Below are 19005 nucleotides of genomic sequence, written 5' to 3'. Positions count from 1 at the left end.
TAGATCTTATTGCCAGCTTACGTTTTCACATGAGCATTTCATGTTGAGTACATAATATCCACATATTTTTAATATATTATTGATTCTTTTGATATATTGTTGGGTTTAACGAATATACCTAATATTAATACAATGATGTATATATATCTATCTAAAGAAAATATATTAAATACTTATAAATAACTGAGATAAAGTAGTTCAATTGTACAAAAATAACTAATATTAGTCATCTGTATTAATAAACCTAGATAGATATTTTCTTTTTTCATACCATACCTACAGAGTATGGTATGAAAATAAAATGCAAGTCACCTTTATGTCTTCCCAGACTTTGATAAGTTACTGTTTTGAGATTAAAAAAGGAAAAACGGTTGTTGTTTTTCTCTTTTGTATTCATTATTTACCAAATCATTATTGTTGTGATCATATCTCCCTCTAATAATCTATAGTTTGCGGCCTACCTTTGTACAATATAGTTAATATTATTAGCTTTCGCTTAAGTTTAAGACCCTAAAATTTATAATTAAATACATGAGTAAACTTTTTGTAAAATTATTCTAATGAATTAACAGCCCCAACTTTTATTTAAAACTAAATCCAAGTATCATGAATGGAAGGAAAATCATTCTGGTTTGAAACATTCTCCCCATTAGTATTAAAACATCTAAGTAACCGAAACCCCACAAAAAAACAATACTATTATTAAAAAACCAAACCAAAAAAGAAAAGTTACTCCTCAGGAATCAAATAATAATAACAACAGGTTAGTAAAAAAAAATTCAATTTTTAGTTTGTCAACTCAAAATTAAAAGGACGATCTAAAAAAATGCACCCACTTTTCATCACTAACTAGAATGAGGAGAGTGAGGATAAATGTTACAAAAAATCATTTTTTTTTTTTAAATTGTAATAAGTTTTCACTATTTAACATATACTTCAACGCCGGGGCATGACACCCACGACAAATAATGCCAAATTATTTTTTATGTAGTGTAATAATTAATAGCATTTTATTGGTTTTTTTAAACTAACCAAAAGTAGGATAGATGATACACCAGGAGGAGACATGGTACAGGTTAGGATTAGACATGTTACGCTAAGAGGAAACTCATAAAAAATTATCATTTGTTATATTTAAGCATTTATTTTACCTTTTATTAGAGTTTTGTCAGCATAAAGGCAATACTTATAACTACATATACAAGATAAACAAATAAAACATTTACAGAAATAGAGCATAGTTAATAATAAAATGTAAGAAAATATTTTTTGTACTATTTACTGTGATTGATAATTAACGTATATCATGAAGTTAGACAAAAAAATAATTAAATATAACATATTTATATATATATATATGTTTAGTAGTAGTTTATATATTAAAAATGGGATGTAACAAGTCTCCTCCATAGTGTTGGAATCAGAATAACTGATATGAACTTAATATTGAAAGTATTAATATACTACAAACATGTTAATTAATTGAAAAACATGCTAGACTATGACTTTTTTTAAATAAAATTAAAATATCATGTTGTATGATATAAATATATATCAACAAACACTTATACCTAAAATATTTACTTTTGTGTCAAAAAATTTCAATGTATAAATTCTCTATAACTTCAAGACTTAGGCAAACAGTGTTTTACTTTGATTTAATAAACAAAGAAAGACATTCAATTGTATGTGAACAGGGTGGTTAGATAACTTTATACTTTAAAGTTAATGGCTGTGTAACATGTCTCCCCCGTAACATGTATCCTGACTCTCCCCTACTTAATTAGTGCAACTCCATCTGACAAATTAAAGGAACATTAAAAATAAATTCCCTATAGTGAGACCAAAAAAGGCAGGGTACATTATAGTGACCAAAATTTCCTTCCCATCGGTCTAAAAAAATCATTGAAGACCGAACCGAAAAAAATTGCACTCCTACAGAGTATAATAGTGATTGGATGTCCGTTTGATTGTTTTTGTTTTGTTTTATGTGTGCTGCACTTTAGTTTTGGCTTTACGCAGCACACTGTATGTACAATGTACATATAATTGTATGTATTGTGCAAAATATATGATATTAGGAGAGTATATGGCTTAGGGAAGGAAGCGATAGAAGGGGGTGTAAGTAAAAAAAAGAATGGACATATCATACATATATCTGATAACTATTACACTAGAATGGTTTTTATTAGAGAGATAACTCATAAGAATCTTTTTTATGAGCATTATATTTCCTATTTAGATCATCGCATTTCTTTCTAATCCTTTTTGGTTTATGTATACGAGTATATATGTAACTTAAACCACTGCATCACAAATTATTAATATAAAAATATGTACGGTATTAAGGTCAATACACTTAATTAGCTCTTACTATTTTACAACAGGGGTATCCGCAGGATTATATATATATATATATATATTTGGGGGGTGAAATTTTTTTTTTTTTAAATTCAATTTTTTTCAGAAATCCAAAGTTATTCACAAAAAATTAAATAATTTGAAAAAAATTCAAAATTACATTTTGAATATTAAATTTTTGCAAAAAAAAAATTCAAAAATTCGTAGCTACACACAGAAAATTACATTTTTTGAAAAAAAAAATTCAAATATTAAACTATTTGTTAAAAAAATTTCAATAATGAAATTTTAAATATTATACTTTTTGGAATTTTTTACAAAAATACCCAGATGTACAAAAAAAAAAATTTTTTTTTTTTTGAATTTTTCAAAACCTACACTTATTTACAAAAAATAAAATATTTTTGAAAAAAAAATTAAAGATCAAATATTAATTTGCATCGAAATTTTTTTCAAAAATTCACTACTATAGAATGTAGTCGATAATTGTAACTAATCAATCGAGGGATGTTAATAGGCTCTTAGGAAATCTAACAAAGCAGCACAACCCCCAAATCATAACTGCTCTTAATCTGAAAAAAAAATACCACTTTTATGAGTACTCAATTCGACCCAAAAAGATTTACAGTTCATTAGTGTTTCAAATATTGGAAAAATATGAAGAGGAAACGCCGATCCAAGTGGGACCCGAAACCCATAAATAGATTTTTCCCTTAATTCGTTTTTCTTAAATAATTACACTTCATATATTTTTGATGGTTATGTTTCATATATTTTACATTATTTCATTTGATACATTTTGAGTAGTTAATTTTCATATGTTTATTATTGTTATGTTTCATATTTTATTGATTAATATTGTGCATAATTATTGGAGAGATGTCCTATATACACATATTATACGTACAGAGCGGAACATATTTAAATGTTTTATCACAAAACCTTCCATATATCCTTAATTTGTCTATATACATTCATTATTAAATTAGATTATCTGCGTCTTTATTCAAAAACACAACAGATAGTGCAGAAGGTAAGTTACGAATTGCATGTTTACTTAACAAAATTTTGGGGATACAAAAAAAAATTAAGAGAAAATTGAGTGTTAGAAACTGAAAAAGTGTGCAAAATTACACCCAATAAATGGCTTTAAATAAACAAAACTGTTTATATATTGGATAAAAAGCCTGAATTCAGTTTAAAAACTGAAAATTCTCATGCTTGAATTTTGTCCAATTAAATTCCCTACTAATGCCATATAGTCGTATATAAAAATTGCATTTTATCTCAATTTAAACCTGGTAAATGTATAATACTGTTTAGTAAATGATGTTAATGAAATTATCTTTCTTTTACGTTATTTCTTTAAGTGTATGATGGGTAAAGATAACGATAGTAGTGATGAAAGTGAAGACAGTGATGAGGATATTTTAAATCCAGCCAATCCATGGCAAATTTCTTTCTAATTTTCATTTATATACGATTCTATAAAGCTTATAATAGAATGTTACTGAAAAAATGGTGAGATTGGGATTGTTATAATGTCCTGATAATGCGTTAGCAACGTATCATTTTAATTTAGGTGGTGGTGGGGGGTACTTTTGAGGGTCAGACTTAATTTTCCCGGATGTAAATTTTTTGTCAGTCTTGGTTTTTTATGATGTCCTGACGTACGACTATACACCGATATAGGGGGGGGGATGTTCTGACCTCAAGTTTCCGACCGAAATTTTTTATCTATCTAGGTTTTTTATCATCTCCTGAAATAGTACTATACATTGGTGCAAGCTTTGTCCAAGTACCTTATGGTTCAAATAAACTTTCCGGAGTCTATTTTCAAGAGGGATCAATTTGAAAAAAAAGATCAATGTTCTATGTGAGACAAGTAGTTTTTGCACCTTATGGGGGGAAATCTTCCGTGGCAGGCTCCCAGACTATTAGTGTTATTCTCCATTTTTCATGAGCTAAGTCCCACGTAACAATTCAATACAATAAAACCTATACCAATTCATATGATGTGTTCCGGATTCCCTCCTTAAGAATGAAAGAATAATAACAACATTTTGAGGGAAAAAAATGTTAGGAGTACTCTCGTCTAAAGGAGCGCTGCTAGAAATTTCGTTTTAACATCCCAGCCTTTATATTTCTTTCAAAGCTTAACATATACAACATACATACGCACATGTGTTGAACCATTTTCTTTCCTTCTTGAAGATTCAAGATAAAGGTTTTGCTTGGTAAAATCAGTAAGAAATAATGAAATACAATTTTAAGTATGATAGATCCATTCAATCTTGAGAGTACAAAGAAAATGTAATTTCGTCTACAACAGTCATGTTGAATAAACGGGGTAAGTGGTATAGGTTCATGTCAACCTATCTATTTATTTCAAACCACTTTATTGATGAAACAGAAAGTTTTAATGCACTTTAGAATAAAGGGATCATTGAGAGCAGGATAGCCCATAAAATGAGTTCGATATTTAATGTTCCAATTTGCGTTGGAGTGAAATCAATGAAAATCTCCTAGTAATAATATTATATACATACGCACATGAAATATGAATAGTGATGAAAATCTTGTGTATAATGTGGAGGTGTAAAAAAAAAAATCAATTACAATTTTATGAATTTTTTGGCGGACAGAAAGAATAAAGCTCATTGCGTTTCATTAGATCAGCTGTGACAAGTGAGTAGAGGGAAAATAACATTTTAGGGGCGTCCACAGGATTATATATATTTTTTTTTGTTTTGTTTTTGAAGTTGGCTTGTTTTTTTATTTTTTTAGTAAAATAAGAAATGTTTCACTCAATTCAGTAAAATTGTATCATGTTCACATTATGAAATGCCCTAATTCCCTTAATAGAGAATCTTTCTACATCAAAAGAAGCAAGAGTTGATGTTATTATAAAAATCCAGGAATACATTTTCCTAAATTTAATAAAGTTTATATACATTTTACCTAAAATACATAAGATGATACTTTTTAAACTAATAAATGGGATAAGCCAATGAGCTGGCAGCCCTGGCTTCAAAAAAACCATCTATGGATGTCTACAGGCTAAACAGCATAACCCATGGGTTGTGGTACCGGTCCAACCGTTATTATTTACCCATTTTAACACTCAAAATATTGAAGTCCATGGCAGGATCCTGGTGAATTAAGAATCAAGTTTATTAACTTTTAATTATTAATTAAAACCCAAAGAACATGTGTTAGTCAATGCATCCGCCCTCAGAATGGATGTTGATATCCAAGGGGTGGTACAAGATGCTGCAGACCCTCTGGATGTACTTGGCGGTTATATAGGGTCAGATCTTGTTGACAGAGGTTGCAGGGCGCAGATGCAGTTGTGGAGTCTCCTGCAGGCTTTGGACTTCACGTGCATCTACTTCGACTAAAATGCTATAAATTTAGGGACGAATAGTGCGACTAAAAATGTTAAAGTATCTTGTTCCTTGTTTTCTTTCCAATATCTAATTTATGTAGTAAACTATGGCCTTAAATGTATAATTTATGTAGTAAACTTATGGCCGCTCTGCGGTGGCCATAAGTTCTTTGCCCAGAAGTGTATGTTGGCCTGAAGCCACTTTTGGCGTTTGTTTGCGGTTTGTGTAGGTGTTCCATCTTGTTGGAACACCTAAAGAGAATTACCAACGATGGAAAACTTTGGTTTCCATTTTGACATATTCAACAGCCTTCAACCTGTATCCCAAAGGGAACCAACCGGGAGTAATGGCCTTCCCTTTGAATGCAACCAGCCCTAACATCATGACTGAAGCAGGGCGTTTGTTGGTTGACACATTTCGGTGCTCCTTTGCTACATCCTGAAATGTCACTACTTGATCATTCTGCCTGTTGAAGGCAAGGTCAATAGTAAATTTCTTCTATCAGAAAAGAGCTCAATGATTTGCAAGTTCCCTTGATGGAGTTTTTGAACTTTTTCCCCGCTCCACGAGGGCTTTTCTCTGCTGTTCTGTAACAAAGTACGTGGAATACGCCACTAAGACATTCCTCCTGCCTTTTTTATAGCCCTGAATACTGTTGATGAGAACTTGCACATTTTTCTGGCCATGTCAGCAATTGAAGAATTAGGCTTTTTCTTGAAGGCCGACTTCAGGCGATTGACTGACACGGATGTTTTCCTGACTGCTATTGAAGAGTGTCTGAGGTCCTTCCCACCTTCAAGCGAATAGAGACATTATAAATCGTTTTCCTCGAGCATGCTTTGTGGTGCTCACTTACCTGGCGGATTCATCCAGGGGGCGTCGGGGAATGTCAATAATCGGTCATTTTCTCGGTTAAACACCTGACCCACTATGAAAGTCTTCTCATCTGAAAATACAATGATGTTTGCCGTTACCAGAAGTTACGCCCTGTGTAGTTTTGCCCTGGGAAGTTTCGCCCTGGAGATTTTCGCCCACAAACATATATTATAGGATAAATGTATCTTGCGCATATAATTTAATGTCATGCTTTACTTTAACTTGAAGTCCTTTGTAATTAATTATGAAATAATTGTTGTTTCTTATTATGATGAATTATAACCGTTTTTTTACCGGTGTACTTAAGCTGAGGGAAAAGAGGAAGAAGGAACACAAATAAATAATTTTGAATGAACATAGACATAGTAAGTGTTGCTCAGTGAGGACTTTAATTTTACAAGTTCTTAGTCTTTTACTCAAGAAGTTGTAGCACATTTTAACATATACGGTGAGTGTTTGTAATACTTTATTGTTTGTTAATAACTTTTTCTGTCATGAAATGTTTAAATGAAATAGGATGAGACTTGCAATGATCAGAATCCCTTTGACTTATCCCTGCTAACAAATATGAAATATTCAATTTCCAATATTTTGAAGCTAAATCAAGGTATCTTTTTTAGTCATCTTATCTCAAGACGGATTAGGATCAGGATCGACCGTAGCCCTAAGTTCCAGTGGCCTTTGAATAACGTTACAGAGACGTTTTTGAAGACGCCAGGGATTTTATATATTAATATAGTGTCGTACTTGGAAAAAACTCCATAAACCTGTCAAGGAGAGGAAGTAAAGTATTTTTACGATATTAATTCTAAAACTAAGATTTTGTACTGGGACGAAAAATACCTTGTTAGAATATAGTACAAATAAAAAATCTCATATTTTATGTTCTATTTTTTTTTTGCTTAATCTTTGTAAATGAACTATCAGTACCGGATTGAAAGAGGGGGGATCATGGAAACCCTCTTTCAGTATACCGATCTCCCTTAGGATAGTAATTCTATTACAGCAATGTTTTAATTGAATTGTTGTTGCTACAGGGACGACTTTAATTTTTCATGTTCTTGAGTCTTTTATTGGTATTACCAAGATTGGGCATATTATTGTTGCGTTGCATACAAATAATAGAATTTACAATATGCATATTCTATAAATTCGCCATACCTCTTTACCATAATGGGAGTTTCATTTTCCATAATAATATGAACTCGACCTCTACAACCATATCGCTCCCATTTCCAATAAGTCATGTGAGATGTTTTATAAGCTACTCTATAGATGTGGTTGCAGTCATCCACAAGCTTTATACCAGCTCTTCTCGTTTTTATAAGGTAAACCATATCTCTTACTCCACTTGCAAACATGAACTAACCAGATGGTTCGGTTATCATTAATAATGAATTTTAAATGTACTCCCTGTACAACACAAGTATAATTTATAGACTATAGTACATAGCAAATATTGAATTTGTGAGCTCTGAAGTAAATAATTGACTACCTTAAATTGAAGTACTATACACAGTTATCATTTTACTATACCAATTAAATAATTGGCTTGATAGTGGAAGACGATCCCCAAATAGCTGAATCCATTACTACTGAAAATATAAAAGTAAAGAAAAACCATAACCAATATTGATTGTAGATTTCAAAAATATCTTTATACCATCAGACGTAAACGTCAGTTATACAATCAGCAAATCAAAATGCTCCAAAAATTTATCTGAAGAGGATGAGGAAAATGAAGAAATTTCAATAATAGTTGATGAATAAAAAGAAAATAACAATACCTGCATACGTATTATTTTTGCAACTGTAGAGCAATGAAAATGAAATCAAGGTTGATTACGATTTTAACAAAAGTATCCATTTTATTCATTAAGACTCTTACAGCAACAATTTTAAGCTCTGTGTCTCCGGCTATTGATAATTTAATGACTAGGTGGAGTTAAACATCTTTGATCAGAAATATTCTAATCCAACTCCACACCTCTGACTAAGTCATCTAGCATTTTTGATTTTTTTTTTCATAACGCCAGTTCTTTTTAAACAATTTCATAACTAGATTGTACAAACTAATAAAAACAACTATTTAAAAATATATCATTTTATGAATAAACAAAACTGTATTCGAGTAGAAAAAAAGTAACTAAAAATCAATACATTTTTTTAATAGGAGTCCAATGTAAACGATGCAATTACATTTCAAGACCTAACGATGCAATGAAAAGATGTGTTTGGATTTAAATCCTACTTGACACATTTTATGAAAATTGTTAGTTCTGAACCAATTTTAAAGCTATAATGATTGTCTGAAATAGGTAAAGAAAGAGGAGAGGAAGATTGATTCCGTTATCTCAGGAAGCCCAAGTGAAGGTGAGTACTCTTGTTGGGACCTTTTATTCAAGCCGCAGATGTAGGAGTTGAGAGGCTCTACAATCCAAGCTTTATCTGTGGCTTGAAACACCTCTTGCCTCCTCCTAGATGAAGACGAACAGGAAGTGCACAATACTAGTTACTTAGTTTTGACTATGAGACGCATGTCCTCGGGATCATATGCAAGCCACCTGTCGTCCATGTAACACTTTGGCTTCCACGGAGATCTTTTCGTCCTAAAAGAGACACAGCCTGCTTGAGTGACAAGATGAGGCCCAAGGACTTACTGGACTAGTGCTTCTTAATAACCCTGCTTCAGCTTTAACCCGTAGAAAATGTACAAAAGGATCTGTTGTAGAGGCCATATGGACCAGTCCGAGTCATTGATCTGATTACTGATGGCGATTTGCTGGTTCACTAAGAAGTTCATGATGCCAGATCTGTTGAACTAAGGTCCTTCCTGAAAAGCCCAAAAGGATGAAATTAATCTAGTTCCCCATCGGATATTGCATTAAATTTGACGATTACCACCACACTCTCAAAAAAAAGGTTGTCCTGTGGCTCCAGAAAAATGTACATAAACTTTATTAAATTTAGAAAATAGTATTCCTGGGTTTTTATAATAACATCAACTCTTGCTTCCTTTGATCTAGAAAGATTCTCCAATAAGGGAATAAGGGCATTTCGTAATATGAACATGATATAGAATGCGAGAGTAATCAGTGGGTTGATACAATTTTACTGAATTGAAAAAATCTTACAAAAAAAACAAAAAAAAACAACAAGCCCACCACAAAACAAAAAACATATATATATATAATCATAGGACCCCCCTGAAATTTCCCAGGGTTAAACTGGCGTAACATCTTACAACCAATGTCTGCTGATTTTGCTTCATTGTGTTCAAGAGTTTTTTGACCCTCTTAGACCTCTTGTTACGTTGCTTTTGTGACAATTAGTGTCTTTCAACTCTTTTGAGGGATTTGCGACTCTTACTAACTTGACGGGCAAAAAAAGGAAAAAAATATTGGGAATCCTTGGAACTTTCTGTAGAAATTCGCAAAACCTATTTATTTAATCTAGAACCCGAGTTATAAGACCACTAAGTTGTTGGGAATTTCGGACGTCCATGATCAATCAAAATTTAAGAGCTTCGAAATGACTCGTATCAATATTAATAAATAATTAAAGTTATTTCAATTGTTAGCACCTTTGCAACATAGGTACTTGGAATTAATTGACTTCACCTTACTTCAATTACTTCCAAAGGTCTATTATGCAAAGGTGTTAACAATTAAAATAACAATTTGATGTGGGGAATTCCAATATCCTGTTTGTCATTTCATGTATATTTATATCGATGATATAATAGTATACAGAACTACAATCTTTATTTTTGATCAATATAGTCGAATAATTTATAATATTTCCCTCTTTGTTTAACTTTATGGATTGATATATTAAGTTTAAGTTATATATTTGCATAAATTGAACTCCAAATTTTATAGACATTCCTAAATGAGAGGTGTAACGGTCACACGTTGTAAAGCCACAAATTTCAAGGTTCTAAATATTAAAAAAAATTGGAAAATAACTGTCACAAATCGGAATTTTGCAGCAATCAATACATAGGTTGGTCTGGAATGACATTAAAATTAATATCTATAATTATACTACAGTTCTCGGAAGTTTGCCATCACTGGAAAATTTCGTGGGATGAAACTATATATGAAACAATTCATCTACCAATTTGTCCCATCTACAACACAAATATCTGTAAATAGTTTTTCAATCTGTTTCCATCTTACAAATAATTGAACATAGATAGCACCCTTTGAAGCTGCTATTTAAAAAAAGTATGAGGAAATTAGAAGGGATCCTTTATGATTCTGAAACGGCGGCAGGTTTTTTTTTCTGGTTCAAGGGGCTTATACTACATCACCCGTTGAACTGAACCATAGGCAATTATGTAGAGGTTTTGTTGAGGTCCCACGGTCATTCTAAACATATACATTGTGTCTGGTGTGTGATTTTGGAAACTAGAAGGGTTATTTTATTGTCGCCCATCTACAATTAGAAAAAACTATCAACGGATCCTTAGAAGAACCATTTTCATACTCTGTGTACCAAATACTAAAGTTGGGAAACAAACAATTTATAACTGACTAAAATACTCATCATAAATTAATTTGTACTAGTTATAATTCAACGTCAGAAAAGAAAGTAAAAATAATTAACCAGCAAAAAAATATATTTCGTTTGATATAACAGGACACTTAACAGGAAAGTTCTGTGTCATCACTCAGTTGACTGATGGATGAAAAAGTCATGGGAAAAGGAAGTGCTCCTTCCTGAATACTCCAGGACTTTCCATCCCATTTAAGTACTTTGTCTGACACCTCATTGTAATTCCCATTGTTTGGAGTTTCCCCTCCAATAATATAAACATTTCCTGCTTCATCAAGAGCACTGCTTGGATACCAAATATGTTCAAGAGGTAGACCCATCGTTTCGTCTTCTACACTCCAAAAGCCAAACTCCGAATTCCAAACTTCAACATGATTTTTGCCGTTAGGTTTGCCTCCAAGGATCATGACACCTCCATTTTTTAAACGAGCACATGTTTGGCTAAATCCAAAGCGCTTGAATCTTCTATTTAAACTACCCTCTTGTTTGACCCATTCTCCATTCTCAAAGATATAAACATCTTTATTATATATTGGCTTAATGATGGGAATTTTTCTCCACCCTCCAAGTAACATGACTCTGTCGTCCTTCAGAGGCACAAGACAATGACCATATGATACGATAGGGATTTTAGGTCCCGTTTCCCATGCGCCCTTTGATACGTCATACACAATACCTGAGCTCACACTCCGCGAATGGGGACCACTTCCACCTGTAAGCCACCATTGAGTACCATTGTTTATCCATATAGAGGTTGCACAAGTCCTGGGCTCAGGAAGAGAGGGAAATTTAACCCAGGCATTGTTTTCCAATCGAAAGCAATGTGAACTAGTAAAACCAGATCTGGACCCACCACAAACTGTGAGTTTTCCTTCAATGAACGTTGTAGAGGTACATTTAAGGTCTGGAATGGGAAAATTTGGTAAGTTTAGGGAGCAAGATGAGACGGGTTTTCCTGGGTTGAGATCCACGATGGAAGCCTTTCCTTCTGAGTCCGGGCCATATAGATATTTGAGAGGTGTTACTGGGGATGTAAGGCTTGCGAAAATGAAGATTATACTATGTAGATTATTCATAGTCAAGAGGCGTTGGTAAAGACGTAGAAAAGGAGTTTAATATGTGCATTTATAGACCTTCTTTCTGTTCCTTTACGGAGGAAAGGTTGAGTCATACAATAAAAGTAATGGCGTGTGTTGTAACTGTTTATGTGAATATTGCTCCAAGCACTGATCAAGATAAATAGAGATGCTACGTTCAATATAGATATCTTTTATTAAAACTAGGATGAAGTAATACGGTAAGCTTTTTGAGATCCAAAAAATCCCTCGGAGCTTTTTATGATCTGTCAAAAGTTCCAAGAGCTAATATCCGGTTCGGGTTTCGTATCTTTTCGGATTATAAAGTTTACTGATACTGTATCTGGGTACTTTGTATAGTGTTCCACGACCCTTCTCATCTCTAATTAATGTATTAGAAAGGAGCAATTACAATACATGTTATGTGGAAATTCTTAAAAACTAGGACTGCATTGAACTCGATAATTGGAATATTCTCCTATCACGAACTTGATCCGACACACAACTCCAAAACTCGAACTCAACCGAAATCAAATTTTTTGACTCAAATCCAACACTAAAAGTCTTTAAGTAAATTCTAAAGAAAAGTAATTATTCATTATTTTTTTACAAATTTCCAAGAACAACACAAAAAAAAATAAGGTGGGGGGTTTTGTACAAATGAATTCAAGCAAAAAAAATGTATCTTTGAGCGCAGAATCCAAAACTGATCTCAGTCGTCTGAAATTTTGAAATATCTGGGATTTCAGTAATACGGAACTATTACACTGGGTAACACCCATTTTGAACAAATAAAGCCAAAAAAGGAATTTATCTTTGAGTGCAGAATCCAAAACGGATCTCAGCTTTTCTCTGAGTCGTCTGAAATCTGAAATATCTTGGATTATATTAATTCGGGAATATTACTGTGGAGTCATTTTTTACCATTAAAACAATAACCGAATTAAAAGTATTTAAAAAATTATTATAAAAGACAAGGTGAATAGAAATACAAAGTTATGCCATAACGCGTGTACGCCTAATTTTGACTTCTACCACGCTTTTTAATATTGACGTCATAGTGTATCAGTGATTGTATGTTTTGTCAAAATCTGACTTTTTTGCCCAGCAGTCTCGTATGTTTATAAAAAATATTGAATAAGGACACTTCTCATTATAATTTTATAACTTATTCATCATCCATAGTGTAAAAAATATATCATAGCTCATATTAAAGAAAAATATTCAATCTTTAATGTTAAAAAAAGACCTTTATAAAAATATGCATCTTCAAGGATTTTTGTTGATTTTGTAATTTTTTAAGAGATCCCATTTTTATGGTGGTAACTAGCAAATAACAAGTTTATCTTAATATAATGAACGATTTCAATGTCATATTCATGACGTCATACTCTTTAATAAATAATAATAATTAATATCATAATACCTCGCTTCGTACAAATTCAAATAAAATAATTATTGATTAAATATTATATTTGAAATATCAAAATTCCCTACTCATCGTGAATATATATCTTCATTGTTTCTATCCTGGAATCTCCTTCTCAAGGAAGGAGTGCACTCTCCATGCTTATAAAGCTTGATATGTAGTTTTCATCCCGTCGTCTCTCCTGGAATACAGAATCTCAACATCTGGATGGATGATCAAGTTAGAAGTATGGTGCTGCGATTCCATCTATCTATCTTTAGTACTATCTCTTGGAGAGCATAGAAGTCCACTTCTTCAGGTCTTACTGAATGAAGAATGATCTTTGCAATTGTCAAATTTAAAGCACATCTAAATGTAAATTTATCTCAGTTAGAATGATATAACTATTTAAATGCGTTAATTTTTATATATTTAAATTTGATGGTAATAACTTCATATTGTTATTGTACCTAATTGTAATTAACATATCTTTATCCACTTCTTCAGTTCTTACTGAATGAAGAATGATCTTTGCAATTGTCAAATTTAAAGCACATCTAAATGTAAATTTATCTCAGTTAGAATGATATAACTATTTAAATGCGTTAATTATTATATATTTAAATTTTATGGTAATAACTTCATATTGTTATTGTACCTAATTGTACTTAACATATCTTTATTTAATATGTCACACCCAGAGCCTTTTATCTTAATCTGAAAGTGAATACAAGCCATCATAGCTTCAATCCTTGAATATGTTCGTCATTTTTATATAAAGATGGATATATGTATTCCTACCCAAGGAAGGAGTCGACTCTACTTTCGTATGAAGCTTAGCTTGATTTGGTTCTCTTCTTATGATAAATTTTCATCATATCATCATCCCTGTAAATATCAGAAACCGAACATCTCTTGAGGATAAGGTATCTCGGATCTCTTGTTTTCTCCTAATTCTTAAAGAACTTAAAGTATCTCCATCATTAATTAATGAAGATCGATTTCAACAAATGAAAAGCACAACTAAATTTAATATTTGTCCCTTCATTTGTATATTTATGACTATAGTTTGTTCATGCTCTAATAATACCTAATCTTTTACATTATTATATTATTCATTTAGAATTATAATATCAGAAAGAGGGGTATGACTTGACATTGAACAAATCAAACTATTTATTTCATTTAGATTTCATGTTTAAATCTATTAACTAGTGATTCCAGACACTACAATTCTAATTGAATAAAATAAGAATATATGGAATATGTAAAAATAACAATGTAAAAAATTACGTATTATCAGAGGATGAATATAATACTTTTAATTTGATGATTATTTTATGAGTATAAAATGACTCTGAACGATATTATTCCCAAATTACTAAAATCCCGGATATTTCCTAATTCAAACGACTGAGAGAAAAACTGAGATTTTTGGCTTCAATTCATTCATACAAAATTCTTGTTCCCAGGTGTAATCATTACACAAATGTTTCGAGTTCAAGTAAAGTCGAGTTTATTTATGATTTCATGAACTTTTTGAATCTAATGTTGTCACGATAGCAATATTTTTGTACCAATTCCTGTACTACAATTGGCATCGGTATTTTTAAACTTTTTCGACTAAAAACGTCGTTGAAAGGCAATTACATCCACGTACAAAAGTATCAGCAGGATTTTAAGCTGGAGTGGAGGGAAGGGATTGGACCGATGAGTTCTTATACTAGTATAAGAACTCATTGATCGAGCATAGAGGAAGAAATATACTAAGCTGACAAGATGTGCGAAATATTGAGCAAATGTATCACCTGACAGAAGGGGTATAATATGGCTTCACATTTACTTGTTTTTCTTACATTAATATAATCCGCCCTGTAGAGGTGATGTGGAAGTCGTAGAATCTGTCGTGGTTGAAGCGCTTGCGATTGAGTCAAGACTTCTTGGCCACCCGAATAAGAAGCTGGTTTAATTCCCAAACAAAACACCTATTCTATAATCAAATATTCATGGGTCCATGAGAAGTTACAACGGTTTTAATTTTTCTTTAAAGTATTCATTGGATAGACCCTGGAACTCAATATTGCATCACATTTTATTGCTGATCAACCCTGATAAACATATTAATTTCAATTATCGATATATTAGCTTAGATAAAGTTTTTAAATTAAGTGTGCTCACCTCGATAGGAGAAATAGAATGGCGAGACGCAGAAGCATTTCAGAATAGTTTGCTGACACTCAAAAGAATTCAATTAAGACAAACTCATCTTCAGAGATAAGATCTGGAGGCAATCCCAAATAAATAGATAAAAAAGTCAGTGAGGCTCGGAATAGAATTGGTCCATTAATAGGTGAGAGAAACTTATAGGGTACTGTGGGTCCAGGGAGGACGTCAATGACCGTAATCCACGTAACGTCATGCGGAACACTTTTTCAAATTCAAAACAAAAATGGTTTCGCTATAGGATGTCGACATTGAGCCTCTTCACTAACAAATTGAATCCGGAAATGGATATGCAGAGTTGTTCTCTTTGTCAAGAAGAAAAAGAAACAAGTCGGTACCTCTTCTACGACTGCTCAAGGAAGTTCGGAGTCCGTACCATCCTAGAAAAATAAATTAAAGAAGAATACACGGGTGGATGTGATCATACTAGACTGCATGATCACTATACATACAACTCATTTTAAAATAGACTTTAATTATTAATTACACGTATCTTAAACATAGTTTACGATGTTAGATGTGGAGGAGGCCTTCCTATAGCCTTCGAAACTTTTATTGAATAGAGTATTACTTTGATCTGGAAATTTGAAAATAGACAGTTAGATCCTAGAGAGTCAAGAAAAATAATTAGCGAATGTTGTTGTTTCTCTCTTTCTTTCTTTGAATAACAATGATGCCATAAATAATGTGCAAATAATATCAAATTAATATATAAATAAATTCATCGGAACAATTTTATACATTCACGCAAACCTTTGTAACTGTTTTGACTTGCAAGGTAAATAAATGACAATGAGTGATAATGTTAGAACTCATTGACATAGTTTTACTATTTATTATTCCTAATGTAGTTTTTTATTACTTTCCTTCATTATTTTAACAAACTTTAATTAAATAATTATTATTATTGCGTTTTTTTATATTTTCTCCATTCATCTATTTACCATTGATATTGATTTGCAATAAATGACTAGTGAAAAAAAAATATATATATATAAATATACATATACATATATAATAGGGCATATTTCCAACTAGAAAAATAATATTAAACTCTGATTGACACTCATTGTGTAATAAAAAGTTAACCAATCTACTTTTTTTAGTTGAGTGACACTGAAATTATAATACAGTTATACCTAGAGATAAAATAGTATACTGTAATACCTGGACGGGTATACTAGACCATTAAACCAAGTAGCGGAACAAGGACCCACGTGATCAATAGCTGAAAAAGGTATTGATGTACGGAAACTTTTTTTCTTCGCTAATGGTACTGTTTAGTTATTATTTGGAGATAAAATTAGGAGTTATGATGTTATCTAATATATTTTACTTTTTAGAAGATGCTCATTCGTAGTCCAGAAGACGGACTTCTAGTTCAGAGATTATGATGTTTATTCTACGTTAATTTTTAATTTATAAATAATGTAAAAATATATATTTTATATTAAACTGTAGATTGAGTCCAAGTTCCCACCTCTGACCTTTTTGGTCTCATATATTATGAGTGACCATTTTTTTTTCCAGATCAACTTTCATTCATTTTTTTCAAAAAAATCTCAAAAATACACGATAAGTTCTAGAACAAATACCGTATACATATAAGAGACGAATTAATCCGAGCTATCTCTGTTTATACCTCGTATAATGTCATTGTACTTCGAAAAAACATATGATGTCATGTTATATACAATTTATCTGTAAAACCCGTCTAGAGAGATTTTTTTTGGGACCGAACTAAACCGAATTTTTCCTTTGTACCGTTCTAGACCAAATTTGTATTTGATACCGTTCCTGACCGAGCTTTTTTGTTGGACCGAACTAATTCGGTCTAACAAAAAAGCTCGGTCGAAGATCCAGAAGATATATTGGCAGATTATGGTAGCGAGTGGATCACTTCAAGGAAACACAGAGGTCAAAATTCACTTATCTAAGGAGATGCAAAGGAATTCCGGCCTTAGAATATAAATGATATTTTGAACTGTGTATTACTCACCTTGCAATAGCGATGCTAAAACAGTGCCTTCAGACTACCTGATTTCATCTACGTATGTATACAATTGTAATCTTCACTTATTTCATTGACAAATTTGCGAATAATTTCAGCAAAAGTTATGCCTTCAGTTATATTGATGTGTAACTTTATCTCAGGGACCTCATGATGATAAGAATCATTCTCCTCCTAAACATGGAACCAAGAATGTTCGACTAATTCAGCGACAGTCGGGAATATAGCCTTACAATCCTTGCAGTTGAAATTATAAGAAGAGTTTCATTTTAACGAAGCTTTTTCGTTCCCTTCAAAATGCGTCTTCGCATCATCAAAAAGATCGTCTGCTCCCTTAAAACATACGAAGACTCCAAAAGATTATTCTTGTCAACTTACATAATTTTAAAGTAATATAATCAACTAAACCATAAATGTATCAAAAATTTTAGACAAGAATATATGATATTTTTGTCTAAAAAAATTGATACATTTATGGATTTTTTCCAAAAAATTTTAATTTTTTTTGAAAAGCTGTAGATTTTTGTAATTTTTTTAGGATAACTATGGACTTTTGAATTTTTTTTTCCTAAAAATGATATATTTTTATTAAATAGCTGAGGATTTTTGAATTTTTATAAAAAAATTATATTGTTGCAATGTTAAAGTCTAAAATTTTATGTGCAACGTTGATTGTTTTGAGGTATTTCTTCTTAAAGATTGAAAATACATTTTTGATGCAAAAATGAGAATAAAAAGAAAAAAATAAATGAAAAGAATTAAAAATTGAACTTCAAAAGGTAGTTACTGTGTTCAGGGTATACCTAGAATAATATTATATGACCCCCCTCTCCCCAGGTAAGAAAGAGGCACCCATGCAAAATTTCAGCCTCCTAGATTCAACCGTGTGGACACCCAATAAGGACACACACACAAATTCTTTTTATATATAAAGATTATATCAAAATCATTACTGAAATATTGATTGTGTTCAAAAATAACATAATACTTTTCCAAATTGTACCCATACAGCCTATTTAGTCATGAAGGGAACGTCATGGAGTTGGGTGAAACAAATAAAACATTGCTTTCTAAGGGCTATCCTATTGCTCATGTGCACTT

The 19005-nt window shown here is 31.8% G+C and overlaps 1 protein-coding gene and 1 long non-coding RNA gene across 8 annotated transcripts; one reads left to right on the top strand and one right to left on the bottom strand.

Moving 5' to 3' along the window:
• Positions 1-4477: 4477 nt before the first annotated feature.
• On the bottom strand, positions 4478-15783 carry LOC121121303 (uncharacterized). 5 transcript variants are annotated; one of them, XR_005865402.2, is made up of 3 exons: positions 15527-15783; positions 13760-14039; positions 8727-9459 (listed from the first exon to the last, which is right to left on the bottom strand). XR_005865402.2 is itself a non-coding variant. In XM_040716191.2 (2 exons), the coding sequence occupies exon 2, from the start codon at positions 12260-12262 to the stop codon at positions 11276-11278; it is 987 nt and encodes a 328-aa protein (XP_040572125.1). In that variant the 5' UTR covers positions 12263-12839; positions 15527-15776; the 3' UTR covers positions 11184-11275. The 5 variants fall into 5 exon arrangements, 1 of the variants encoding a protein (XP_040572125.1); XR_011781030.1 differs by lacking the exons at positions 8727-9459; positions 13760-14039 and adding an exon at positions 4478-8221; XR_011781029.1 differs by lacking the exon at positions 13760-14039 and having other exon boundaries at positions 7668-9459.
• Positions 15784-16880: 1097 nt separating this feature from the next.
• LOC121121845 (uncharacterized) lies at positions 16881-19005 on the top strand. Of its 3 annotated transcripts, XR_011781032.1 has the most exons (4): positions 16925-17166; positions 17237-17944; positions 18003-18293; positions 18742-19005. It is a non-coding gene; the product is annotated as an uncharacterized lncRNA (long non-coding RNA). The 3 variants fall into 3 exon arrangements; XR_011781031.1 differs by lacking the exon at positions 18742-19005 and having other exon boundaries at positions 16881-17166; positions 18003-18236; XR_005865596.2 differs by lacking the exon at positions 18742-19005 and having other exon boundaries at positions 16938-17130; positions 17666-17944; positions 18003-18236.

Source organism: Lepeophtheirus salmonis, chromosome 7 (genome assembly GCF_016086655.4).
Source record: "Lepeophtheirus salmonis chromosome 7, UVic_Lsal_1.4, whole genome shotgun sequence".
Taxonomy (NCBI): Eukaryota; Metazoa; Arthropoda; class Copepoda; order Siphonostomatoida; family Caligidae; genus Lepeophtheirus; species Lepeophtheirus salmonis.
The sequence above is the reverse complement of the archived record's forward strand: the minus strand, read 5'-3'. Positions and strand labels throughout refer to the sequence as shown.